Genomic DNA, 27,590 nt, shown 5'->3' with positions numbered 1-27,590 from the left:
TAACTTCCAGGGTATTGTTTATTTTTTTTTACAAAGCTATCAAGTGTAGAAATGTTTAGTTGAACAGTTATACATGAAAATTTACAGAAAACCAAGAGTACAATATTTATCTGAATAAAACATGGATCCATTAGAGATTTAATGGTTGCAGAATGTGTTGGCATTCTAATTAAGTAAAATAAACATACACACAATCATATATGCAAATTATACAAATGTAACAAAGCACAAATGCTCTTTAACACTGTTTATGGGGACTCTGAGAACTACTATATGGCAGACGGGCTATATCCAGCATGGAAATGTATGTTTCCATACTGGCACTACGAACACCACTACAAGAAATTAAATGAATTCCCTTTGTGAACTTTTCAGGAGGTTAGAGATCAAGCAGAGTACTACGCAGTAAAAAATAAACACTGAGAGAGAACTCTTAAAAAAACATACTTTTGGCTTTAGAGGGAATGATCACAGTTCCTGTTAAGAGGCACACAAATAGCCCTTATGAGCTGGCAAAGCATGGAGAGTAGGTTGCTGGTCCCCATATGAAAGTCCTGTCCACTGAAATCTCACCCTCTGATCTCACTGCCAGCCTCTTTCACGGGCAGGTAGGAAGATGTATCAGCTTTCACCCATTAAAACATACAAATGAGCTTCCAACACTACAGCCAGCGTCTTGCTCTTCATGTCGGCATTGTACTGTTTCTGCCAATAGAAACAAGACCGAGAATGACGGAGGTCTCACATGGCGATGCATTTCTTTGGGGAGTTTGTATCTGCATTAGCTTTCCTCCTGATGCTTTCTGTAGAATGTAGAACACAAAAAAATCACAGTGAGATATTCATATCCATAGATACCGACTTATTATTAGACGAACAGTTTTATCAGGCCTCAGGACTGCAACACCGACACAGAGTTGAACTTGTTCACTCAAGTCTGGGAAATCACTTCTAGCATTTTCATTCTCCTAACCTCACCTCTTCTGTTAATGTACCTGGTGCTCTCTATACTGGCAGCTGATGAATAGGATCTGTGATGTGAAGTTTCCAGATAAAGAGGAGAATTCTGTCTTCAAAAAAGAACCTTACAGTAAGGGATCTCTGCCTAGGAAAGCACAATTTTCTTTCCAAGTCTGTGTTTTGCCAAGTTACATTTGTAATTTAATAGCAATTCAATGGGCATCCGAGACAGATGAGATAATGAATGGAAAGGAAAAACAAAACGATAACCTTTCCCCATCATTTGATCATTGTATTCTCCCTCAGCAGTGGAATAACCGAGGGAGTGTCTAACATAAAACAGCTGGCATTTAAGGCTTTGTTTAGTACAGACTGGCCCAAGGGCTCTTTGGAGCAGAGAATGTATAGGCAAATTCTGAATCCCGGAATCTCACCTGCCAGGTCTCTCCGGGCAATCCCCACCAGGCCCTCGTACAGGCCTTTGATCGGATTCTCTCCTGCCACGATCACACCATGGAGCCAGATGAGCAACATTCGGTGGCCGTGCTCTTTGTAGCTTTTTGTGCCTTTCAGAGAATAATGATAAAGTATTCTTAGCAGCAGCCTTAAGTACAGGAACACGTCTTGAACATTGTTATACAAAATGAACCACTACTCTGTTAATGATGATATTTTTACATAACATTTATTACCTTGGCGTACCGGAGTCCCTGGATGTGGACTATCAATACTAATTTAGGCCACTAGAGGGAGGCGTAGGGACACTCCAGAGACAGAAAAAACAGTATTGCGTGTTTTACGAAGTTTTTAGAGAAATCGGCTTCAGCTGTCCGCAGGCTGATTTTTTTTTTCTATAGGAGTTTAACAGAGAATAGAGGTTGTTTAATCGGGTAAGGTTAGACCCGGTACAGTCTCGTGGAGATAAGGCGCCGAGAATGAAAGATTTGATGTCGTGGTGAGACGTTAGTAATAATGAGATCGAAATGACCGCTGATACTTCTTCCCCGGTGAAGTTCCCCCCGGCCAAAGAACAGCAGGAAGAACAGATTAAACAGTAACTTATAAGCAGACGCGGAAAGGTAGGTGGGATACACTAAGGTTGGGAACAATATTTACATCAGGGCTGCTGTGGTTGAATTTATCCAAATTTCCTGTCTTCTGCATTTCCTAATAGGGACAACACAATGTGGAAATGGTCAAATTGTTCAGAACGTTACTTTAAGATGGCTGAAAAACTCCAGAAAGACGAGGTTGTAAGTTTATTATGGTAGAAAATGTTTGAATAGGAATTCCCCACGGGCTGTGGTCTTCAGTGGCCTGACAAATACAGAAGAGCCCCACAGGCCCGAGCGGCTCACCAGTCCATTGCTGCTCTATGGCCCTGATGTGGGCCTCGGTGAACTTCCAGTAATGTGCCAGTTTCTTCCACTCGCCGGGCTTGAGGTACTTGGTTGCGAGTCTCCAGATGACTGAGCGGATGTGCTGCGTCTCCAGCCTGTGATCCTGCCTGAAGGACAAGTGCTTCCCTACCCAGGAGCTGGAGTCGCTGTTCAGATTATCCTGCAGGTCAAAGAAGTCTCGTGAAGCAAGGAATGCAGATGGACCCTGATTAAACAACGGTCTTTCAAAGTATTAAAGCTAGCTGTTTTTCCCCCCCCAATTTGTCCCATTCTTACTGTTGTAATACAGATCTCTGAAGTCACTTGTCTACATCCAAATTCCATCTTTCAATATGGAATACTGCACCAGTGCTACTACATTACATCTTTTAATCTGCTTGTAGCAGATAATTGTATTAGCGCTATATCATCCTAACGATCAAGTTTTGTTTTTGCTATGTATATAAAAAAAATATTCCTTTCAACACCACGGCCCTGTGTAGCTCTTACGTTTTCCCATTTGTAAAACCTGTCAGCTTTGATAATCATGTCCACCAAGTTGACATGGTTGCCTCTTGCAGCAACGTCCAGGGATGTCTTCCCTTGCTAAACAAAGAAAGCGAAAGGGGTTTTAAAATCCAATCATTAAGAATTTATCCTTTGTTTTGGAAAGGGTAAAAGTGTACACTACTCATGAAATGCAGATACAATTTTACCATTTGCTGGTAGGTGGCACTATTAAACCACAACCAACATACACACATGACCCCCCCAACACACACACCTCCACATTATTAACTCCAATGAGCTTGTACTCCCACACAAATAGTGGTCTGTGGCATCTTTAACTGTTAACTCTTTAACTGTTATCTGCATTGAACTAAGTACATGCTTAATTTATTTAATGAGGCAAGAATAGTGTGTTGCTAGATGCTATATGTGTTTTCAAGCATGTAAAAAATAGGTCTTTCATGGGACATGCAGAGAGCATGCTCCTATGTTAGGGGTAAATACATCTCTTTTCTTGAGAAATGCTTGTTTTCATTACCTTATCGAGCAGTTTTAAATTGACCCCGGCTATAAGGATCATCTCCGCAATGTCCTGGCGCCCATGTTCTGCAGCTATGTGCAGCGCTGTCTGCTGCCTCTGTGAACAGAGCAGAGATCAGGCCAGTCCCAGCATCACGCTGGTGCAGTCCAGGCCCAGTGGGCATCGGGGGACACTAGATTACCGGTTTTCTCTGCCCTGGGAGAAACGGCAATAGGGGACCTGGGCTTCCGCACCAGTGGGGATTTAGGAGAGGCCTCACTGTAGCACAGCTCCTTAGTTGAGCAGGGCCAGCTTTCCTTAGGCCTGAACAAACATCCCGCAGGAATATTTACCGAGCCTTAAAATGATGTAATTCATCCATGAAGAAAAATCTTATCTGCATTCACCACTGAGAACATATGAAACAAAGACCTTCACAGCACCTAAAATCAATGGGATTTGTAACTCAGACAACTGCCTCAAATTGTGCCGATATAGAATCACTAATGGTCCATAAAAACAAAACAGCTATTCCCTGAGTAATGTTGAAGTCTATAACTGTATATGAGTGCACTTGTTTCTAACAGAAATGGCACAGTCTATAGTGCTTTTTAATGCACTTATGTAGATAGATTTCAAAGCAGAACACTAATTAATAGGTTTGATTTTATAATAGTTCTGAACCGCCTTTATTAAATACTCTTACTGCACAGACAAAGATGGGATTTTACATAGGACGGGAATAGAAGAGAAGGAAATGCAATGCTTACACTGTCCGCAATGTCAAGGTCACACTTGTCATCAATCAGCAGTTTTACCGTCCCAGGGAAGTTGCTGAGCACGGCGATGTGAAGAGGGGTGGCATGTTGCTATTAAAACATCATGCAGACATGCTGTTATCCTGGGCCCTGGACATCAGCACTGCAGAGTCAGGTAATTTTGACCTCTAAAGCTTTTGTGGAGAACTCATTCATCTTCATTCAATATTTCACAAACCATTACGGGCCTCTAAACATGGCAATTAGTCCGTTTATAAGCAGCAATTATAAGCAGCAATTAACACATTAATATCCTTCAAGCAATGCTAGATTTAAAATTGCATGGGTTTAATAATATTTTAATATGTATTGCTTCTATGAGCAGTATTTCCAAGGGCAGGGAGTTTCCTAGTTACCCAGATCTGTAGATGTTCAATTATTCTGTAACCTCTCTGTTACTTTCTGTCCTAATCTGTCCTATCTCTCACTATTTCTGATGGGCTGGGGTGGGTGATCCAGTATCTACTTCACTTCTTTTTTACTTCCTCTTTTTCCTGTGATCGAATCTCAAAGAACTTATTTGCAGCGCCATGTATGATATTGGGATCAGCACCTGTGCCATTCTGTTTGGCACTAATACCACAATGGCCGACCCCAAGCATGTCTGGGGACAATTTATGCAGCAATGAAGATGGATGGGTTTTCCAGCTTGGAGCTAAACCTGCTGTCCTCAGCCATATGACAGATGCCTCCATTTAAAAAGCCCATCCATTACTTGCTGCAGAAACCTAGGGTTCACATTAATAAATGTTCAATGTTTCATTCCTCTCTTGATTTAGATGAGGCATAAACAGCACTTACATTGTTCATGGCATCCATATTAATCCCCCCTTCCAGCAGCAGTCGCACTACATTCTCATAACCATGCAGTGCTACGTAATGGAGAGCATTCATGTTCTTCTGCAGGGGTTAGGGCAAAAAAAGACAAAGATTTTAGTAGGCAGGTCTTTCTCAATGCAGTTTTGCAGGCTGTCGTCTGAAAAAACCTCTATGTTGACCTGTTAATGGCTGACCTGCAGAAACATGTTCCAAAATGCAAAAGTAGTGTAGCTGTATATCCACCAAACCCAAAGCGATGACATTTACAAACACTGCAATGTAAAGGTTAAAATGCTACAGGGAGGGTGGCCCTGCACACATTAATGCACAGCATAGATGTCTCAGAAATATTTCATTTGAAACCAATTGGTTTTGATTTTGGGCAGCAAAGGGCTGCAGTTGGGCCTTTAGTTCAGTTCATATAGGTTTCCTCCAGGTGCTCCAGTTTCCTACCACAGTCCCAAAAAGCATACTGATAGGTTGATAGTAGAAAATTCTCCCTGAGTTGAGTGTGTGCATGTCTGTATTTGCCCTGGAAGGGCTGTGTATGTTGCCTTATGTCCGTGTTTCTTGCTGGGATAGGCTCCGGCTCCCATATTAACCCCGAATTGGAAGAAGTGGTTAGAAAATGGATGGATGGTTTTGACTTGGCATTCTATTGCGTGAGTCACTTTGGCACCATTGTGACCATGTTCATATTCAAGGGTCAAAAAGAGAGTGGCTTGTTATGTAGAAGATTCCAGCAATGTCCTCACTTTGACTGCAGACTATAACACTGCCTGAAAAAGACATATCAGCTTTCTCTAGCAGGAAAAACAAAACTCCAAAAGAAACATTTCAGAAACCACAACTTACATTTGTCTGAGCATTAATGTCACAGCCTGATTCCAACAGCAGTTTCACACATTCATAGTGCCCTCCTTCAGCGGAAAAATGCAGGGCTGTCAGACCTTCCTGGAGGAGAGAGACCCCAGAATTATATAATGACAACTGGGCGCATGTTTCTTACTTACCATGTAAATGGTACAGTGATATCTGTTCTGTCAGCAATTTACAAGTAATTGCACAAAGAGTATAAAATTACTGCATTTTACAAGATAATAGCCCATTTAGGTACTATAATCACATGCCTACAGAATGGTCCCAGAGCTATGACACTCAAGGCTTTCCGACTGAGATGTCCTCAATTTCAACTTCTGTTCAGTCACATTAACAAGTGTATTAGACGTCTGTGGGAAACTTATAATCATTCTGTTTGTCTCTCTTAAAATGCAATAGCAGAGGACTTTCTGAGGTTATGCAAGATCTTTTTTTCAAATGAATTTCATAGTGCTTTTAAATTTCACCTCCAGGGCATCATATTTTAAAGCTAATGCAGAATGTTACGTGATGAAAATAAAAAAATGAAAACGCTTTCGAAAACCTTAATGGTCCTCGACAGGGGTAGTTTTCTGTAATAAATGAGGGAGGGTGATGTGTACAAGTTTGGTCACCTCATTTAAAAAAAAGAGGCTGTTGCTCAGGAATCATTACAGAGGCGCGTGTTTAAACACTGATTGAAAGCCAATATCTCTTCTTTCAAGAGACAGCTGGGTGGCATCTTCAGCTCAGTGAGCTACTGACAGACAAGTGATGGAGATGGGCTGAAAGGCCTCCTTTCGCTTGTCACATTTCTTCATGCTCATGGGTGTGATTGCCCTACACGTGAGCGGGAAGATGTCAAAACTGGATTCCCCACTCACAATGTTCTTCTCGTCCACGTCCACTCCTGTTTCCACGATCTTCTGCAGGACCTTGGAATATCCATTCTTGGCAGCTAAATGCAATGCTGTGTTTTGCTCCTGCATCAAATCAACATTGGACAAATTAGGTGCCGACCTTCTTACCTGGTTCCTGGATTCCACATGTTGAGATCCAGTCTGATTTTTACCTGTCAACATACTCTGTTTCCCCAGTTTGAAAAGACCCCTGTCAATGCTCGAGCCTTTGGCCTGTTCTAGCCAGCTAACCTTCAGTTACCTTCTGTTACCCCAACGGGTCGAATTCCGTGTGACTGCTAAACTGGAGACCATTTGCCAGGAGGCCTGAACGAGACTCTTGCTCTATGTCCCCAGCCCATCAGTACTCCAGGACCACAGTGGGACTGCCTGTGGGACCTTGTGCAAAAGCAGCAGTTTACACTGACCCTGAAACAACCCAACGAGCACCATTCCCTGACTTCCCAGTTCTGCTACAACAGGAGATTTTACCCTTCAAAATGAGGTATTACAGGTCATCCCACTCCTGAATTCTGGTGTTTTATCTCTAATTAAAAAATTAAAGGTAACTTAAAAAAAATAAACCCTGAAAAACATTTTTCTGTATCCCCAGGTTTCACAGTTCACTAATATCTATTAGGCCGTCATCCAGGAATCTAAAAACAATAGCTTTCACACAGCTGTTCATTAAAGCATGTGACTTAAACCACAACATACTTCAGAAAATAAAGCTCCTGGAGAATGTTTTATTTGCTTACTGTCAAATAAAAATAATGTCAGCTGTCTTAAGCAAGTGCAAAATGGTTTTACCCTCTGTAACAGATTGTGGAAGAAACAACAGCCTCAACAATGGGCTTTAAATCTTAAAATAACAGGTTGAAACTAATGCGCCATAGACAAACATTACAGAGAGGTCGTAATTCTTCTGTCAAGATCAATAATCTACACAATCGTATGGCCCACAAATAAACAACACTCAATAGTTGCATAAAAATGGACCAGTAAGTCAAGCCCATCCTACCAACATGGTTGTACTGTATAACTTTCAGGAATGTCAAGTACTAATTAAATCAAAATATTTCTTTCTAAGGAAGAAAACTAGGAGTAAACTAATTATGGTGGTCAGTAACTGATGAACAAGGTCTGTACAGATTTGTAATATTTCTAAGTGTGTGTTGTGGGATCCCTGGGCTTTTAAAGAGTGAAGTATCTCTTCATCACGCCAGAAGGGAGGATGAATGTAATCCCAGTGCATCAGAAGAGTCAGTCTTCAGCTCTGGGTTCTCTCTGATGCCCATGCCATCATGCCCATGGATGCTGTCCGAAGAAATACACTTTTCTGTCAGGGCTGGGCTAGGATGTCATTAAGATTACACTGCTCCATGCAATGATCCTGAAAGAGCAGCAGATTTGAAGAATTCACCATCTGTGACTCACCCTCTGTGACTCACGATGGAATGAGGCTGCACTGCTCTTGGCTCAGTAATTCAGTATAATAATTGATTTATTATTATCCCTAACCGTCCCTGTCTAATTGGGAGATAATGGAGGTCACCCAGTGTTACCTTGTCTTTCAGGCCATGTGTGCACCCACAGCCGATCAGGAACTCCACCACTTCCAGCTGCCCGTGCTCTGCTGCCAGGTGGAATGCTGTCCTGCCGGACTGGGACACACAGGGGACACACGGGAGACACACAGTAAAGTGGACTGCAGGAAACAAGGGCTTGCAGGCGCAGCTGAGAGGGAAAGGAAGGCCATTGTCTCCTTGGCCAAGTGAGGACAAGGAGAAGGTATCACACTCTTTCACAAATACAAACTTACTACTCCCTGCAGAAAACAGAAGTTCACAACCATGGTTAAGGATTCCTAAGCACTGCAAACGTGTCTCAGAATTGACACAGACCACTGCATCAGAGTGCTCGCTGCTTTGATTAGAGTTTTTGACGTGACCTATATAAAAGTTAAATCAAATTCTCAGTTACATTTTCAGGGACCAAAATCTAAGTCAGCCTCACATTCGTGAGATCCCTTTCACATCCGGAGCTGAACTGTTCCAAAGGAGCTCCATGACACACGCAGATACAGTTCAAGCAGGAATAGGTGGAGAGTGATAATTACAGAGTTAGATCGCAGGAGACGCTCATGGTCTATTTCTGGAAAACGCATTGCTTTATTCTGGTTATGTGCATAAATGCCTGATTCAAATCTCTCAACGGCACACATTTTGTGCAGAATCATCATGCATGCTTTCCAAGTAGTCTGATTAAATATATGTTGGCACTTGTAACCGAAGGTTATTGTTCAAGGCTTGAGAGACCAAATGTGATTATTCATGGGGAAAGCCATTCATTCAGAGGGGTGAAGTTATTTAGTTATGTTTCTTTCAACTCGGCCAATTGTCTTTATTCTAAGAATTGTAAATCGGGCTCAGTGAAGGTCTAAGAGTGAAAGGAATCTACAACACCATTTTTTACTCATCTTCACTCAATTATCATCATTTTAACAATTAAGCTATTTCTTATTTAATTTTTTCCTCTTGGCTTCCTCACTGTGTCACGAGACAGAATGCACAATGTAGCACATGTGTATAGAAACATGGCATAATAATTCCTGTGGTAACAGACATATTAGCATGGAAGCGATAACGGCGCACGGCCATTAGGGAACAGACTGTCTGAAACACACTTCCCACACGGCTGGGACAAGTTGCAGCTGTGTGCGACCTTGTTACCCCACTGAACGGCTCTGCCAGGGTCCTACTCCTCTTGACAAGCACCAGAGGAAAACAGAACATACTTTCTTTTCTGCTGCATCTAAAGTTACCAGTTTCCCAGATGTTTTTTGACTATGCCTGACAAGGCACAGGAAAACCTATTAAGGTCTGTCTAATTTGTCTCATGATAAGTATGCAGTGTGCCATACTGCTCGGAGCATCTGTAATTAATTGAAGCTTCTGACACAACTAATGTGCAATAAGTTAGTATGACTGACTCTGGCCTTCTAGAGCTATGAGTTCCCAAAAAACGCATTATGCCCCTTGTTTTCTAAAGTCTGAAATAGACAATAAAAACTTGCAAACACAATTTTATAAGCAAATATAAAAATACTTGCCATCTTCATCTGAGAATGTTGTCCACATTGATATGTAGTGTATCTCAATATACAGTATAAGCAAAAATAATATATACATAATCTGAAACACTGCTATACAGTATATACTGTACATAATTTTAAAACTTGTGTCCTTTCTTACTGATATAAAAAACTGTAACTGTATTACTGACACTAATGCGTGACAACACTGTTACCACCTTGTGGCCTGATCTCATAAGCAAGGATGGTCAGTACTGGGATGGGAGACCTCCAGTAAAAACCTGGCTGCTGCTATAAATAGTGCTGGTAGAACAGTAGGTGATACTCTTCTCTCTGGACCAGAATTTCTAATTCAACGCCTCAATATCCTGACTGTATCAAGAGCCATCCTTCATGAAGATATTGAACTGAGGTTCTGGTGTCCTGGTTAAATTCACACTTGGGGTTTGCAAATCCGGACCTTCCTAAATACCCCAGCCTTAATTCAAATAGTGACTTACCTTTAATTCCTAAACCTGATCAGCCTGTAGTGGGGCTATTACAGCTCGATCAGGTTTAGGATTGAGAAGTTACCCATGTGGGCGCTGCACTTCAATGGTGAATGAAATGGGTTCAATCCTATTTATAAAGTGCTTTGGGGTCCTTTGGGATGAAAGGTGCTGTACAAATGCAAGCAATTATTACTATTAAAGAAATGTATAAGAAATGCAGACAGGCATACATTAATCAATTAGATATGCCACTGCAAAAATATGTAGAACACATGGATTATAGTAAAAGTAAATTATCTGTTATAGTAAACCCAATATAGTGTGTTTCAGCAAACCAGAAAGCCTTTGCTACGACCCAAGAATGCAAGATAAACTTAATGGATGTGGCAAGAGTTTTGAATGCAAAAATCAATAAAAATAACGGGGATCCCATAACAAACAGCATTACTTGGAACACAAAATATCTCATTCGAAACAGCATTTCACAGATGTGTGCACATTGCAATCAATCCACAGTAATAAAGTAAATTAATCTTCTTCAAGTAAGGAGCGCTTGTTTCAATGCTCACATCAATAATATTTTCCAGTGATTAACCTTTTAATCTTTCTGTTAGTGACAAGAAATAAGAATATCAAGCAATCGCCGACAGATCCTTCTAATGTATTATTGTAAACAGCATTGTGATGCCCAGTCTGATCTCCTTCTTGATGCATAACTGTACTGATGAGAGTAAACAAATGTGCAAGCAGCTTGTAAGAGAATATTGATCGAGCATGTTTTTTTAACCACAAAGGCTTTGCAGATGATTTAGAGGTTAGGCTGTGTAGAGATACTGACATTGTACAGACCAGAGTCTTTTATGTTAATTGGCACAAATGGACACAATTGAGTTCACTTATATATTCTTCCAAAACTCCTTTGTGTTCAGAATGTTTAAGAAGTATGGTAAAAGTAAATGTATCTGTTTCCAGAAATAAAACAGGCTTCATATTCAAAGTTTTTTGAGTACACCATGTGTTTCTTTTAATTATTTCATTATTTTTGCAACTCATTTTAAAGCTCCACAGGCTGTACAGACTATTCTTCCTCTACATTTTGAATGCCTTCATCAGCGCTGTTGGTAAATGTCCAGCTAAATTAACCAACCATCCATCCTCCCAGCAGACAAAGCACAGAAATACATTTTTTTACCTTTTAAGAACGGAATATCTTCATGCCCTAGGACTGCTACACAAGGGAATCAAGGTCCAGATGGCATCAGCCTTACCTTGTCCAGTTTATCAACACGCACGTCCTCTAGATCCTCCATGATGAACTCCATCACCTTTATGTGGCCCCTCTGAGCAGCACAGTGCAGGAGGTTCAATCCGTTCTGGGGGAGTTAATAAAAAGTCAGGCGCAATACGTGGCACAATCAAAACCAGCAAGATGTTTCGATTATCTTGCCCTGCTGTACCTGTATCTCTGTACCTAGTTCCTCTGCTCTTGCCACACAAGCGAAGCTACACATTTTCAATTCCATTGCTTTTTTGAGGAGGATATTCTGAAATTTGTACTCCCCTGCTGAAGCAAGACTACCAACCTAGTAAATGCTCAAAAGGGCACTAGCACAGATCTGATCACCAGGGACAAGGCCCTGGAGAGAGCAGGTGACCGAGCTTCTAAAGCCATCTCGGTAAGAAGCGACTTACTTTGTTTTCACAGTTGATCTTCGCTCCTGCATTAACAAGGATCTGAAGGATCTTTAGGTGACCAAACCAGGAGGCCAGCAGCAGTGCGTTCATACCAAACTGTGGAAAAATCAGAAGTTATTGTAGAAATCTGGCTCTGGTCATTGTTCCTGACCGGGCTGGAGCGAATTTTGAACAGACACCTGCTGTTGAACGTGACACCTCGGAAATAGCTGAAAGGCGGGACAACATTATCAAGAATATCCACTGGACCATAAGTAGAATGCAGACTCTTAAACCTCGATTCATGGTAATAACGTGGATGGACTAAGACTGTAAAACCTTCTGTAACACTTTAGCAATTGGGGACACTGTGAGAAATACACCTTGTGTGTGTCTCCTTCGGTGTTCTCCAGAAGTGACCCACTGTCATTTACAATTAGGCTCATCTCAAACCTTCACTGGACTGCACTGTGACTCCTTGCATCCTTACATTATTATACAGATGTTTCAGAGAAGGATCTTAGGTCTTCATTTTCAGTCTTTTTTCCTCTCTTACTGTATAACCACAACCTAGATTCTGTTCACAAACATAACAGAAGTAGTCAGTGCAGATTATTTTTAGTCTGGTTTCCATTATCATCAAGCCCTTGGCACCAGTGTGGTACATCAGAGCCCAGCAGCTTGCACATGGTCATGGCCGGTGTCTCTTCCTGGCAGCTGACTGTCCCACACGTTTAGATGTAACCCAACCACTTGAGTCGTCTTTGCAGTAGAGCGGAAAGACCAGACTGTCTTGTCAGCTGATGCAGCATTTTATTGGACACACAGTCAGTGTGCTTGGCAAAGGTGATGGAAGTTCCGTCCTTCTTTCTGAAGAAGGGCTAAAGACTCCCATGTTGCGTAGCAGAGCCGTTAGAGTATAGCTGGTGTACAGCTTCATCTTCGTCTTAGAAGAGATGTCTGCGTTTTCCATCATAGCTTTCTCAGCTTCTAAAGAGCCGCAACTACCTCCCCCAAACTCTGCTGGATTTCCATCACGTGGTCATCACTTTCACTGTTTCTGTTGTCCACCCATCTAACCTGCCATCTGACTGTGCCTTCTGATGTCTTGCCTCCCCTAGCACTATACTCTCAATCTTAGAGTTTGGCTCAGTTTTGCTCTTTGACAAATACAGCTGTATTGAATCCAACAGGCCTGAAAGATCTGATTTGTTGTCCTTTCCTGATGTGCTCAAAACTAGGCTCAGTTCCATGGCAATGAGACAGGACAGCATAGCTGCAGAGAGGGTCATGAAAACACTGAACTACGCCAAACAAAAAGATTTTCCATTTTCCAAAAGAGTACTGAGAGAAATATGTTACTGTCCTCCAGTAAGAAATGACGTAATGCCCTGCTGAGCTTGATATTTTAAAGAGGATTTTTAAAACGTACACATTGATTTTCCTGAGGTAAGCGCCGTAACACTAATCACCCCTAAAAACCATTAGGGTTTTGCAAAACAAAAGTTGCAATAAGAGTTGCAAATACGACATTTTCAAATTCCAAGTAAAAGTGAACAATAACTATAAGCTCATTATAAGTTCTCATGAGGTTTTCTATAAGTTCCCATGAGCTTTTAACTTGAAATTCTATTTGAATTATTTTCAAAATGGCTTTACTGGGCAAAGAAATCTGGTTCTTTTTACAAATACTATTCAAATTCACAAGTGTTTTTGACATGTTGCATGATGGAGTACAGTGCGATGGTAATATTTTCTTGTTTACGTTGTTATTAAAACACTTCTTTCATTTTGTAAAAATGTATTCCGTTTTGAGATTGTAACTGCTAAATTCAGGAGGAATTATAAACAAGAAAATGTGGTTTTATTCAGATATTTGCCATTGTGCTGTCTGGGGTAATTGCAATGGAAAAAAATAGAAATGTTTTATTTCTTGGTCCTCTCTTGAAACATTGAAAACATTGAAATTTCAAAGCTACAAAAATCATTTTGACTGTAAAATTTGGTAGGGTGCATTCATTTGGAAAATGCTTTAATTCCATGTTTATTTTGTTTATGCTGTCAAAAAGATGTTCTGTAGTCAATTATGTTTTTGCACGTTAAATGGTAGGCTATAGGTTACAATGGCTGCAGTATGTTTTCAGTCTTTGGCTTTATAATACAGGTGTGCACAAAAGCCCATTATATTATAAATGTAACCACCTGTTCCTTACCTAGAGCAATATGTATTGTAATCAGGTTGAGTTGAAAGCGCTATTTGTGTTATCTCTCAATACAGCTAAAATTAATTTGTTTGCATTTGGAGCCGTTCCTTAAAACTTGTGACTAAAGGCATAAAAACAGGGAATTCATCAAGACAGGAGACTTGGGCTGTAATATTGGCCACAAATAAATCCTACAAATCTTTAACTTTTTCTCTCTCTTATGGGAGAGCAGTCATAGACACAAAATAGGTAAATTTCTTTACTACTAGTTTAAAAGTTTAAAACCACTGACCAACTCTTTAAAATTGCTGAAGAAAGAGTTTACTGAACTGCTGAAGCCTAACAAACACAGTGGAAACTGCTATTAGTAATGGAATGAAGCCTGGAAGGTTAATTTACAATTTTGCAACATTTCCAAGCTGCTGATTTCCAGACAGATAGATGGATATTAAATTGAGTCTCACAGCAACTGAAAATGCTTGTGGAAGAAGGAAAAAAATATTTTGTTGATGATACTAGAAAAGAAGAAAAAGCAAGGTTAAGCCGCACAGCTCTCTAGCCTATAACAAAGAATTTACATCTTTCTCAAAACTACCGATGCTGCTGCATTAATACAAAGGATCAAAAAGAAAGCTTAAAGAGATGAATTAGGCAAGCCATCAACGTTTATCTATATTTCAGGAGCTTTAAAGTGTAAACAGGGTTCACCCAAGAACTCTGTGAAGTGTGATTTGTAAGTGGACATCAGTTTTCAACCATCAGATGTTGAGACTTGTATTCCACAATGGTCTAAAAGGATCATCTTCCATGATCCATCCAGTCTGTCCATGCTTTCTTCATTAACCACTCTATCTGTAAGGGGTTAGGTGAAGCAGGCACAGGCACAAGATTGGACTGCACAGGGGACAAGACACCAGTCCATCAAGGGTCTCGTACTCACACGGAGGGGAGGGGGGGCAATTTAGGAACGTCAATGAATCTGATGAGCGCGTCTTTGGATTTTGACAGGAAACCAGAGCCACAATTCAGAGAAAATCCACACAGATATGGGGAGAGCATGCACACTCTACAACGGAACTGCGCCGGCCTGGAATCGAAGTCGGGATCCAACAGCTGTGAGGCAACTGGGCTATCTGCCAGGCCACTCTGTTTCCTATGCAGGAAGTAATGTATCTTTTTAAGAACTGATGTGCCATTCCCTTGTTGAAAGTTAGTTCTACATTTCTCATATTGGACGCCTGAGGTTGTGGGTCAGATACCTACACAGTCTTCATCATCCACTGCTGCATCATGCTGCAGCAGCAGACGCAGGGCTTGCTCATGGCCTGCTCCTGCCGCCCAGTGCAGGGCCTTCCTGTCTATCTGGAGAGAGAGAGGGGGGAGGAAGGGAGGAGGAATGGAGGGGCGAGGAGAGTGAAATAGGAACGGAAGGAGAAGGGGAAGAGAGAAGAGAGCAAAAAAGAAAAGAAAAACATTTTTTAAAAAACTAGAATTGAATTTCACATTTACTCAATAGCATAACAAATGCATTTGTCACAAATACTGGCATTGAAACTCAGGACTCAAGGTTTCTGCACATCCCCTGCTTGTTTTACATAGAGCTCCACAAGACAGCAGGTTCTCCTTGCTCATGTAATTCTGACTCGGATAAGGTGGGACTTAACCAGTTTCTAGGTTTGAAGAATCAAACAACCAGTGTCACAGTAGCCCACATCCTTGTTGTGGGCAGATCTTACACTATTATATGAAATGAAGAAGGCAAACCTATTTACAGGAAAGAAATGTAAAAAAAAAAACTGTCAGGTTTGAACAAGTAAGAACCGCAGAAAAAGGAGAGGTGAGTGTTATGGGCTGCTTCACACCGCAGTCAAGAAAGATGAAAGAACAGTGGTTCACAAGCACAAGCCTTGTCATAGGAGACACCGATGCTCGAACTCAATCGCCCAAATGAGGGTACTCAGTCAGATAATGTGAAATTTAGGTCACATCCTGCTGGTGCCATAGACAGCATATCCCTTTTGCCCTGCTGTATAATTTATTCAAACAAACTATCTGCAGTGCTTCTAGCGCTCAGATGGGTTAGAGGGTGTCAGGTGCCTGTTTCTTCTAATCTACTTGTGCACACTTAAGTAAGATATGTCTACCTGAGCAGGGCACACAAAGCCTTCAGGACTAATAATAATGACATCACTTTATTAACCCTTTACAATTTCTTGCATTAGGAATGATCTTTTCACATACCCCAGCTTGCTCTCCATGAGACACGCAGACACACAGACAGGGAGAGAAGCCTGGGGTCAGAGCGCAGGGTCTGCCATTGTACGGCGCCCCTGGCGCAGTTCGGGTTAAGGGCCTTGCTCAGGAGCCCAACAGAGCAGGATTCCTTCCCCAGCTGTGGGATTTGAACTGGCAACCTTCCAGCCACAGGCGCAGATCCTTAGCCACAGAGCCACCGCTCCACCCAACAGTTTTGTTTGTGTACCCTCTTTGTTTCACCAGCACTCTGCAGCTTGCTTTATAAAGGGCCTTACCTGCATGGGCAACATATGCTGTATGAACAATCTTCTTGTACGACAATTAACACAATAGCTGTTTGCAAACACTGCAGGGCTCAGCAGTGTACATGCTTCCTGTGCACGCCGGCCTGTGAGGTCCCCTGCTATTGTTCTTCTGTTCACACTCCCATGTTTATCAGAGCCAGCTGAGGCGGCACACAACGAGCTCAAGAGCTGTTGAAAACCCAGACGCGTGAATTTCAACAATCGCTTTGAAAGCGCTCTGCAAAATGATTTTTTTTTCTAACACAATGCAATAATCTTTCTCAGCCCTTTTTTAATCAGCTGTGAGCCCTAAGAAATTATTGTTGTGGGAGACAAGAACAGGTTGTTTTAATGGGTCTAGAGATGGACTTACATGTTCTTGAAACACTGTAAAACATTAAAGAAATCTTATTTCCGGTTACTCTGAGGTTACATTACGGCTTTGCTGTTTACTGTACTGCTATATTAATATCTTTCATTGCTACCTCTAATGTTATTGCTTCTCCGCTGAACTGTGCAGGGCTGGTAATTTGCAGAAGAATAATTGTATAGGAGCTATTGTTTCCTGTAGCTTAAGCTTCTTTCTGATGTAATTGGAGACCCATCCCCATCACATTTGATTTTCATCCCTTATTCCATCCGATACAGAATTGAATAAGTACAAAATGCAGCACTGAGTTTTCTAAAGCTTGTTCACAGAACTAGGGTATCACTGAAGACTTATCCATCCACTTTCTAGCCACTTCACTGAATGCAGGGTCACGGGGTGAGCTGGAACCTATCGTGACAAGCAATGGGTGCAAGGCAGCACAGAGCCTGCATGTGATGTCAGTTCATCACAGGGCGCACAGTTCAAACACACACAGACTCACTCCAGGGCCAATTTTTCCAGGAGCCAATTAACCTACCAGTATGTCTTTGGAAGATGGGAGAAAACTGGAGCACCTGGAGGAAACCCATGCAAACACAGGGAGAACATGCAAACTCCACGCAGAATATAAGAAGAAGAAGAAGAAGAAGCTTTATTTTATATAGCATCTTTAAAGGTGGCTTCTCAAAGCACTTTACAGAATAATGGCAACAACAGTAATAAAAAATACACAAGATATGCACGATGAGAATACACAGTTAGAGGAGATGGTAGATGGTAGATGATACTAAATGCAGTAGGAGCAGAGGGGTAAAGAACAGAACCAGTTAAGTAAAGGCTCTTCTAAAGAAGAGGGTTCTGAGTCTGGATTTGAAGGAGTTTAGAGAAGGTGACTCTCTGATATCCTTGGGGAGAGAGTTCCAGAGCTTGGGGGCATAACAGGAGAAGGCCCTGTCACCCATACAATGTAGACGGGCTTGGGGGACAGTTAGGAGAGCAGAATTAGAAGAGCGAAGGTTGTGAGGTAGGGAGCAGGATGATAGTAGCTCAGACAGGTACTGAGGTGCCAAGCCATGCAGAGCCTTATAGGTGAGCGTGAGGATTTTGAAGTTGACACGAAACTTGAGAGGAAGCCAGTGCAAGGACTCCAGGATAGGAGTAACGTGACCTGCACTAGACCTGGTCAGGATCCTGGCTGCCGAATCTTGGGCATACTGGAGTTTGTTCAATGTGGATTTAGAAACCCCAGCAGGTAGAGAATTACAATAGTCGATTTGGGAGAAGACAAATGTGTTGATCAGCTTTTCAGACACAGTTAGTGATAACACATGACGTAGTCTAGCAATATTTCTGAGGTGAAAGAAAGTTGTTTTGACCATATGTTCCACATAGAACCACAGGTCCTGGGCCCCAGTGCAGAGAGGCAGCAATGCTAACTACTGCACCACTGTGCTGCCCTTGAAGACTTATGATACTCTTATTAATAAGAGGGTGCTGCCTTGGTTTTTTTAGTAGCTTACAGTAGAAAGTATTCCCACGAAGGATTTCTTGCAATGCCTCACTCTCGTCAGTGTAACACAGTTCCACCCATTGACTGAACGATAATTCTAATGGCAAATGGACAAGAAACAAAGGGAACTTCACAAAGAATAAGAACCAGAGGCACAAAACAGCACAACAGTGCTCTCAGAAGACTGACGGGTGTCCTTCTGAAAGAAGACACTTACGTTGTTCTTGGCTTTGACGTCCACCCCTCTTCTTATCAGCTCCTGCATCCTCTCTGTGTCGTTCCTTTTCGCGGCATCATGGAATTCCTTCTCCGAGCGCAGCACTGAGAAAAAAAAGGCAGTCCAAATCCATCAGCTCTTGTTAGAATTCATTATTTGTGTTATTGAATCGCATTTTCCAGTTGCGCAATGTTATCCAAGTTTCACTATCTCTCTATTATATTCTATATATCTATTATATTCATTACGTTTCTCTATTTCTTATATTTCTTCACAGGACTTAAAACACATTTTGCTTTTTGCTCCACACAATATGTACGATCATATAATTTCATCACCAGATCTTATTGCCATAACACTAGAAACATGGAAAGGTAGTCCACTAAGAAGGACCTGCCCCAGCTTTCAAGTCGGCAACTCACAGTTTATTTTGACTTTGTGTCCAGAACTAATTTTCAATCCACTTAAACAATCAGCTTGCATTTAAATCCCAGTTTGTATTATTGCACGTCTAGCTCTAAAGTACTATTTCCCATATACAGTATACTGTAGCATGAAAGACTAATTCAGATATTTATATTTTTTATTTATATACCGTATGTAACTTATTGTGCATCCAAAAGGGTTAGAGATTTGTCTTTGGCAGCACCATACAAAACTACAAAAAACAAATAACACTCAACATAAAGTCAATACACGTTATTGATCTACATATACACGTTGTACAATAGATGTTTTAGTCCAGGAAGACAATGATAGAGTGGAGCCCTTCCTTCTCCCTCTCAAGAATCTGACCTACGAATTATATCTAAAACATAAAAAAATGCTGAGACCTAAATACAAGTTTCTTAATTTCAGATATATATTATATACTGTTCATGATTATACAATATCATAAGACGCTCCCTGCTCTATTTCTTATAGAAACAAATTGAAATCTTTTTTCACCTTTGCACTTCACAACAAAGCACCTAAAATCAGCTCTGTGCGCGGTTGGGTTGCTGTGCTCACACAACCTCTAAACAAATTCTGTTTCAATAACTACTAATTATGTGAAAATTACAGGTCAACAAACCTGATCCTTCAACCACCAACAACCCTTCAAACAATGCTCACTCAGGTGGATTCACAAAAGAAGGAAAGCAAGTTATTGGTGCCATCTCTTTACTAAAAGATTTAAAAAATCTTCTAAATGTAACCGCTTTTGAATTTGAGATATAATTTCTACTTCTAAGTTTACCACAATATCCAAATACTTGTTCACACTTTCCCTCTAACAGAAACCATGTAAACAGCCTCTTGCCTACATCTTTACCTCACCTTTCACTCAACATCTCCTACTGTAGTTCAACAATAGGCTCAGGGACACCACATTCACCTACTGTGAATGTAATCCAGTACAAAAATAGAGCAACAGGAATCAAAGGACAAAATACAACTTTAAAGGCTAACAGAAATATCACATGATATTGAAGCACCACACAACTTGTCAGAGTACTTTCTCACAGAATAAAAGATTACCAAGGCTATTAGGGATCGCTCGAGTCAATAAACCACAATAAAAGACGTTCACGGCAGTTTGTTACTTCACTTTAAGACTAGATTTTTGTAATGGAACTTTCAACGGACTACAGAAAACTAGACTCAACACATCTCTGGAGCCTTTTAAGGCTACATATCTGTGTTTGCATAACCAGGTAATCTAATCCCACATCATATCTGTCAGACTTCCTCAGAAGCATAATAATTTGAATAAATACACGAGAAACATGTGGTACCTGATGGATATCCTGTAAGAATTAATGTACAAAATAATTCGCAGGTAAATCTTTGAAAATAAGGGAAGAGAAAGCTAGATAGAAAAGTGATCATGTATACCAGTACAGTGATAATATGTCACAGTCATGCGAAAATATTGAGAATAGCTTTTATGCAGCTATTTATTCCAAGAAAAACATGGCTCGTCTATTAGGACATTTATTTTCTGATTGTTTTGCCGTTCTTTCTCGTTTACCGGTGCAACGTAAGGGCAGTCCGTTATTCAAACGCGTAATTAAATCTGTGGTTCTTGCATAGACTATAAAAGCCCCAAAGCGCGTCTTTAACAGTCACTAAACCTACGGATTTATAATTTGCTGTGTATAGGAAACCAGAGAAGGCTCGCATGTAGAGGGAATCACCCACTTCCAGAACATTTGGAAACGCTTGGAAGGGTATAATATAAACATTCAAACAAAAAGTCATCTACATAAACACGGGCTTGACACTTACAAATGTCATCTTCCGAAACCAAATCGTCCTCCATTCTTCCACCCAACTGTGAAACGTTGACTTTAAGGCGATGGCATTGTTCCCTTCAGCAAAGACAGCCCCATCACTGCAAATCGATGCTGCCGAATAGAAAGACGCGAATCCGGGCTAAAGCGCTTGAGCCCGGCGGAGACAGCGGCCGTCTACATCCGGGTGTTGAGCGGACCAGCCCACCGCCGGCATCTCTCATCACTCTCCGTGAGCGAGCTGGGGAAATTGACCGGGGGTTTATCCTTTGTTTACTGTCTTTGGGGGGAAAAAAAGAGGATGTTTTTACAAGTACGTTTGCTCTGTTTTTCGGAATGGTGTGTGTGCGCGCCCTTCCTTTGTTCGTTGGAAATAAACGTCTCCTGCCGTGTTGAAGGAGGCGGCATGGTATCAAAGCTGCAAATAATCAGGGAACTGCAAGGCATACCTGAATATAAAAAATACAACTCAGGACCCCCGGGGTACACTAAACTGAAACAAAGAGTGACGATATAAGGTGTGAGTCGGGTGCTTGCTTGCTAGTTTGGCTTTGACAGACACTGTTGATTATTTTAAACAGTGTGTTTTCAAAGATTTGAATAAAGGAATGATATACAGACTTATATTATGAACAGGCAGCAAAGCAAAGTCGTTTTAGAAGTCCGGAGTTCCACTAGGTCCTATTTTTTTTATAGCATTACATTTACAGCCTACCTGTATAGCCGTGCGTTCATAGTCCGACATGAAAGGGCTACCCGTGCACGCCCAGAACTAACTTATCCGGACGATCTGAATAAATTGGTATAGTTTCTTATCAATAATTTGAATTCCTCTAAAAGACCAATACTGACAGCGGTTACGTATTGCATTGTACATTATATATAATACTAGTCCCACACACAGGAAAACAACAGTACCTCGTGTATCAGATTTCAGTGTAACCGGTTATGGAGTTTCTTTGTCATGCATTATATTGATAGGGCAAGTGGTGCATGATGCTTGTTCAGTAGGTTTTTAGAAACCTCATCACAGTCTAACAATCTGCACCCCCACCCCCATGTAAGTTCCTGTAAATTTTAATGTGTGGAAAGTTATTCCTATGCAGGAAGAGACGTGTAAACCTTGTTGAGTAGATAGGACCTCACCGTTTGTCTTGGGGACACGTAACGTTTTGGTTGTTTTTAGCTAAATCACAAAAAAAATGTATTAAAACACTTCAAAATTTAATGACCGTTTCCCTAACAGTAGTGTATCCCACAATGCAGTAATTTGACATTGAGTGAGTTTTGAGAACTTTTCAGTTTTTCCTAAACGGAAACGATGTTAATAAATGCCACACTGAAAACGAACATTACGTTCGAACATACTCCTATGTAGTGCCATTAGATTAAATGTAGTTAATGTAAATGAAATGATTTACAACAAAACATTCATTGGTACAAACATTTTTTCCCCAGGTTGTATTAACTGTTTCTACTTGGAACATTTATAATAGTGTGTAGCTATTCCAAAACGTTGATGTGTTAAGCCTAGAGGAGGTGTTAATTCACGTATAGTCCTAAATAAATCGTGCAGTACAGCTAGAGCAGGTCGGATTCTGTTAATGAGAATTTTATTTAGTAACACATGTGGTTAACCGTTCTAACAATGTGTTAATTCACATTATCATTCACACAACGCCTGTCTACTGGTAATATAACTGTTCAGTGATAGGTTTGTCTCTTTCAACAGTTCACACGATAAGAGATGCGATGTTGTTTTTTCTTCATTTACTGAAATAGTCTGTGATGCCTTAGAGCACTAAAATGTCAAGTTTAGTTTAGGATGTTAACTTTTCTTGACACATTTATTTAACGGAGAGAGGGCACGCAACTTCTTCCTATCATTAAGAAAACTCCAGGAAGTTTGTAGTCTTTATGTGTTCCACAAGGGGGAGACATATCCCCCATTATTTAAAAGAAACAAGGCTAATGACAACTACTGTACTGTCATGGTAACGAAAATAAAGCAATGCAATACTGTATGAGGCAGTAGCATTGACAGCTGGGTTTGAAATGAAAAAAGGAATTCATACAGTATTGCAAAACATCTGGATTTAAAAATAGTACTTTCAATTCCCTTTTCTCCTCTTTGCTATATTTTATTGCTTCGTTTTGTAACGCATGCCTTTTATTCAAATTAGTGCACTTTTAATTCAATGAACATTATTTTACTTGTGGGTGTTGAACCCTCTGTATCTTATAATAACAACTAATATATAAGCACTTCTCATCCCAAGAAATTCCTAAAGTACTTTAGTCAATATGATGATATTTGGCAACATGGTGTGTGAGCATCCCCAATACATAGCAGATCAAGTGGAAAAGTGAAAAATTTCTTCATCCATTTAACTAAGAGAGAGTATTAGGGCCAGATTGTACAAGCCTGGAGTAAAATTTGTCCAGGTTAACAGGTCTGTTAGTGCAGCAGAATTTTAAATAACTACATAGTCAGGACCTCAGTTTAAAATCTAATCTATAAGACAGCAGTGTCTGTACGCAGTGTCCCTGATTACCATACTGGAGAATTTATTTAGAAATTCTGGTCCAGAGGACAGAGCACCACCTACTGGTCCACCAACTTACAGCACCTCAACCAGTCCAACCTAATGTTTATTACAAGACTCCCATTCCAGTACTGAACAGGATCAGCCTTGCTTGGATTCTGAAAGCTGACAGGTACCCCTCCTGTAATGACAAAAAAATAGGAAAGGAAAGTAAATCTTTAAAAATACATAACATGACCACTTTCATTAAAGAGTGGCCAGAAACAAATTAGCAGTCATTTTTTGTTCTTACATTGACATGTGTTTGCAGTTTTTAGATTTATTACACACGGGGAGCATTTTGCGTACACATCATTGATTTTTTTAGATGGCGCATTACATTTAAAATATTCAAAATGTATTTTAAAGGCACATCTCAAAAGACCAAGAAGACTAGTACAAATGGGATTAGAGTATGAACACCATAGCTAAATGTATGCTGCTTTAAAAAAAGAGTGTACATATTTATAGATGGTATCTTAATCTTTGATTTAAAAGTGACGTGTGCAGGCTTGTGCCAAAGGTAGATGAAATTATATTGCAGAGTATTTACCCAGGGAATACCGCAATGTGTTTCTTCTCCATATTCCTGAGGCCTGGGGATACCTGCTGAACTAGCAGCCCCAGCAATAATTGGAGTTTGTGTGCGCACACAACTGTACATTTCAAACCCCAGTCAAAGATTTAATTCATTACAGAAATAGCATGTAAACAGCATCAGAGAGACAGACTGTTTTAACACAGTCATCTGAAGAGACAGAGAGGCCAAGCATAATTTCAGAAAAATACACACTTCTGGTGCCTCACAAAGCTTCTCTGAAGCGAAACTTTCAGAGCCAACTTTTTTTTTTTCCAAAAGAATTATGCGACTAGGTCAAAATATATCAAGATTTTTACATTTATTTTTCTTAGGTTCTACAAGTTAGCTTTATTGGACCTCTAACAAGATACGCATTAGGACAGAAGCAAGCATAGACGTTAAGGGTATAAGGGTATTTTATACTTCACCATTTGGCCTTTGAAAGTTGCTATGATAAATCTGGCTTCAATATATCTCTTACAGATGCCGGGTCAGCCTCCCCTGGAAAGTGTAGTTAAGACCCTATGCGAGGCGGCTAATCCGGAAAATAACCAGAAGCGGACTTCAGGGAAGACACACAAGGTTTATTAGTGCTCGCTGTGATAACATTCCGTGCAAAAGTGAAGGGTAGGTATCCAAAAGCAACTAAATCCATGCGGGACTAAAGGGAATCAGGAAACAGTCGGTAGGTCCATTGCAGGGAACTCTGTCTGGAGATGAACATAGACGCAAACACACGAAAAACAAGAATCCAGGGAATATGGGGCTCTGCTCCATGCCCCAGGCTCAGTAGGCCAACGTAGCTACAACAGGCCTATGCCCTCAGGCTTCCCCTGAAGCCTAGTAGTAGGTGGGCCATCAAGCAACCATGTTCCAAAGCTGCTGAGCCCCGAAGGAAGGAGGAAGTAAACTTAAATAGGGAGAAGAAAACTAGACGCACCAGCAAATAATTAAAGGAACCGTCAAGAGAGGGTTAGAGCGCCCTCTGGGGGAGGGGATGCTGACCGTGACAATATCTTATGCGTTCTGCTCTAGTCTGCCGTGGTTTGTTAAATGCTCTTCCAACCCAATGTTTTCCATATTGTCCAATGCTTTACTCTACTTTTAACACGGTATGCCTCAACAAACATTCATGATTTATTTGAAGTCTTTGTATTAGTACACTAAAATACCATGAACCCTCCCTTACCTTCTGCATGGAAACCAGAATGTCTTCTGTAGGAGTGTGGGAGTGAGATCCATCCTTGGAGCGCTGTGTATTGTCCTGGGTCCAGGTTTGATTCTTGCTTGAGGCAGCAAGTGTAGGACGTCTGTGTGGAATCTGAATCTTTTCCCTGCTTCTCCACAAGACCTGCAGGCTGGTTTTGATCAACCTGCCCTACGCTGCACTGTTGCACTCCTGTGGAGGTTCGGATTGGACATCATACTTGAGGGAGTTGTTCCCGGTCCAACCAGTCTAGAGAAACAGAGCCAACTGATCAAGACGGGCCTAGTGAACTCCGCTCACCTTTGGTATTTCTGATCTGATCACCATACAAAACTTGTCCTCTTGATGCTGAGTGTTAAGATTTTCATCTTGCAGAATGATTTCCAATTAAAGTAGGCCCAGTCAAGCACTTAAAACGCAGGTCAGTTTTGGATTTTATTTCAGAACGTATCCCTTGACCCAAGGAGACAATGAACAAAAGGCAGAATGAAGAGACTGGAGCTTTTTTTCCCCCTCTTTGTGAAGATGTTGCAGGCCATAAGAAAATGACAAAGACGGCAACTTGGCATCTTTAGCCATAAAGCACCCTGGGAAGGGCGTCAAAAGAACCCTGGGCTGTTGGGGGATTCATTTTGTTTCTCGTGGGGGCTGCTTTATCGCTTTCCTCTTCGGGAGCAAGATTGATTGGAAAGTAATTAGTCTGCCCTCGTTTCGCCCTGACGTTGGCTGTGTGAACAGTGGGTAAAGGTCGGACTCAGTGAAGTGCACGGCGGAGAGAAAGCACAGTGCCAAAGGCTGGTTTTCTCCACCGTGCTTTCCAGAGCCTGAAGGAATGATAGTTCTTATTAAAATACACTAGACACCTGGCCAGCTTTCACAAGCTGTCTGTGTGGAGTGTAGCAGTTTCAGACTGTAAATCTTCAGCAGGGCCACACTTAGTCAAAAAATTAAAGGACAATATTTGGCTTGGTACTGGTTTAGAGCAATATCCTATAATTATATTTATCTTGCACAGCCCACAGGAGGCACTGTAGGAGTTCTGTTCACAACTTTCATAGATGCTGTCTGACTGGGCAGCTACAAAGACACGTGGGTTAGCTGTTATTTCCTTCACTTGCCAGGAGGGTGAAAACTGTTAGTTGCAGAGAAACTTTACCATATAGCGGAACTGAATACAATTATCTAAAAATGTGGAAACAATGCTCTTACGATACCCCCCTTCACAACCCAACCACACTGTGAAGTGGAAGGAGGGCTATAGCTGGGCTGTGGCTCGTGCTCTGAGGGGTGCTGTTATAGTCTCAGCTACTGAAGAGACGATGAGTGCTGCATGTTGCTAATATCCATCCCCAAAGTTCTTCTTATGCAACCTATTCTTAATGGTTATGTGTAATTAATAATAATAGTGGTAAAGATGATTCGTTTTATTATTTTAACACCATATTATTCATTGTTGTGGCATTAGGGCTATGTGGGAGGACTGCACTTTGCACAGCAATTGCGCTGGTCCTGGAGGGCAGGAATGAGTCACACGGCCAGTGTTGAGGAAGGAGCAGATTACCTGCTTTGTGGTTGAACAGACCAGAGCTACAAGTGTAATGTAGCTCTAAAGAGCAGTAACAGAAGAGACTGACACTGACAAAGAAGCCATCATCGTTGAACTGCTCATGTGGGTCAGTTATCCTCGCGTACACAAAAAATTAAAAGATACTTACCAGCCTAATTTATTTTAAGCATATTCTCTGCTTCTAGAATTCACACTGGGAGGCATTGTCTCCTCTGCTGCAAAACAACTCAGCTTGTGTATGTACGGTGCTTGTTAAAAATAACACTATAGCTGTAATTATTACTCTTGAGAGGGGCTTATTTAACGTCGCTAACGTGTGATATTATGCTTGAAATGTCTCAACTTACTCGCATGTTGTGAACTTAGCACTTGAAAAAGATTTATGATGATGTGGTGTGGCCTGTGTTTTACTGGCAGTATAAACTTGCCACTTGTACTTGTACTTCCCCTTTAGTCTGCTCTGTGTTGAGTCATTTTCAGTTTACCAAACTCAGGAGCAGACAAATTGATTT

The 27,590-nt window shown here is 41.1% G+C and overlaps 1 protein-coding gene across 1 annotated transcript; it reads right to left on the bottom strand.

The window, feature by feature from the left end:
• Window positions 1–3: 3 nt before the first annotated feature.
• On the bottom strand, window positions 4–21,301 carry ankdd1a (ankyrin repeat and death domain containing 1A). Its single transcript, XM_088920887.1, has 15 exons — window positions 21,135–21,301; window positions 18,864–18,967; window positions 15,490–15,588; window positions 12,041–12,139; window positions 11,617–11,721; window positions 8,329–8,427; window positions 6,749–6,847; window positions 5,862–5,960; window positions 4,989–5,087; window positions 4,140–4,238; window positions 3,388–3,486; window positions 2,850–2,945; window positions 2,319–2,520; window positions 1,395–1,526; window positions 4–803 (listed from the first exon to the last, which is right to left on the bottom strand). Exons 1-15 carry the CDS (start codon window positions 21,166–21,168, stop codon window positions 742–744), a joined length of 1,527 nt encoding a protein of 508 aa, XP_088777013.1. The 5' UTR covers window positions 21,169–21,301; the 3' UTR covers window positions 4–741.
• Window positions 21,302–27,590: the final 6,289 nt, after the last annotated feature.

The sequence above is a fragment of the Atractosteus spatula genome, chromosome 7 (assembly GCF_055471065.1).
Source record: "Atractosteus spatula isolate fAtrSpa1 chromosome 7, fAtrSpa1.hap1, whole genome shotgun sequence".
Lineage (NCBI taxonomy): Eukaryota > Metazoa > Chordata > Actinopteri > Semionotiformes > Lepisosteidae > Atractosteus > Atractosteus spatula.
Note: the sequence above shows the minus strand (reverse complement) of the source record. Positions and strands in the feature narration are given on the sequence as shown.

Bases quoted from the DNA above. Each gene is read 5' to 3' on its own strand.
- ankdd1a (XM_088920887.1), bottom strand. From the start codon at position 21,168: ATGGAGGACGATTTGGTTTCGGAAGATGACATTT. The intron at 15,589-18,863 runs GTAAGTGTCTTC...CTCTCTCTCCAG, and splicing joins ACGTCAAAGCCAAGAACAAC to ATAGACAGGAAGGCCCTGCA. The intron at 804-1,394 runs GTGAGATTCCGG...TACATTCTACAG, and splicing joins TGCCCGGAGAGACCTGGCAG to AAAGCATCAGGAGGAAAGCT.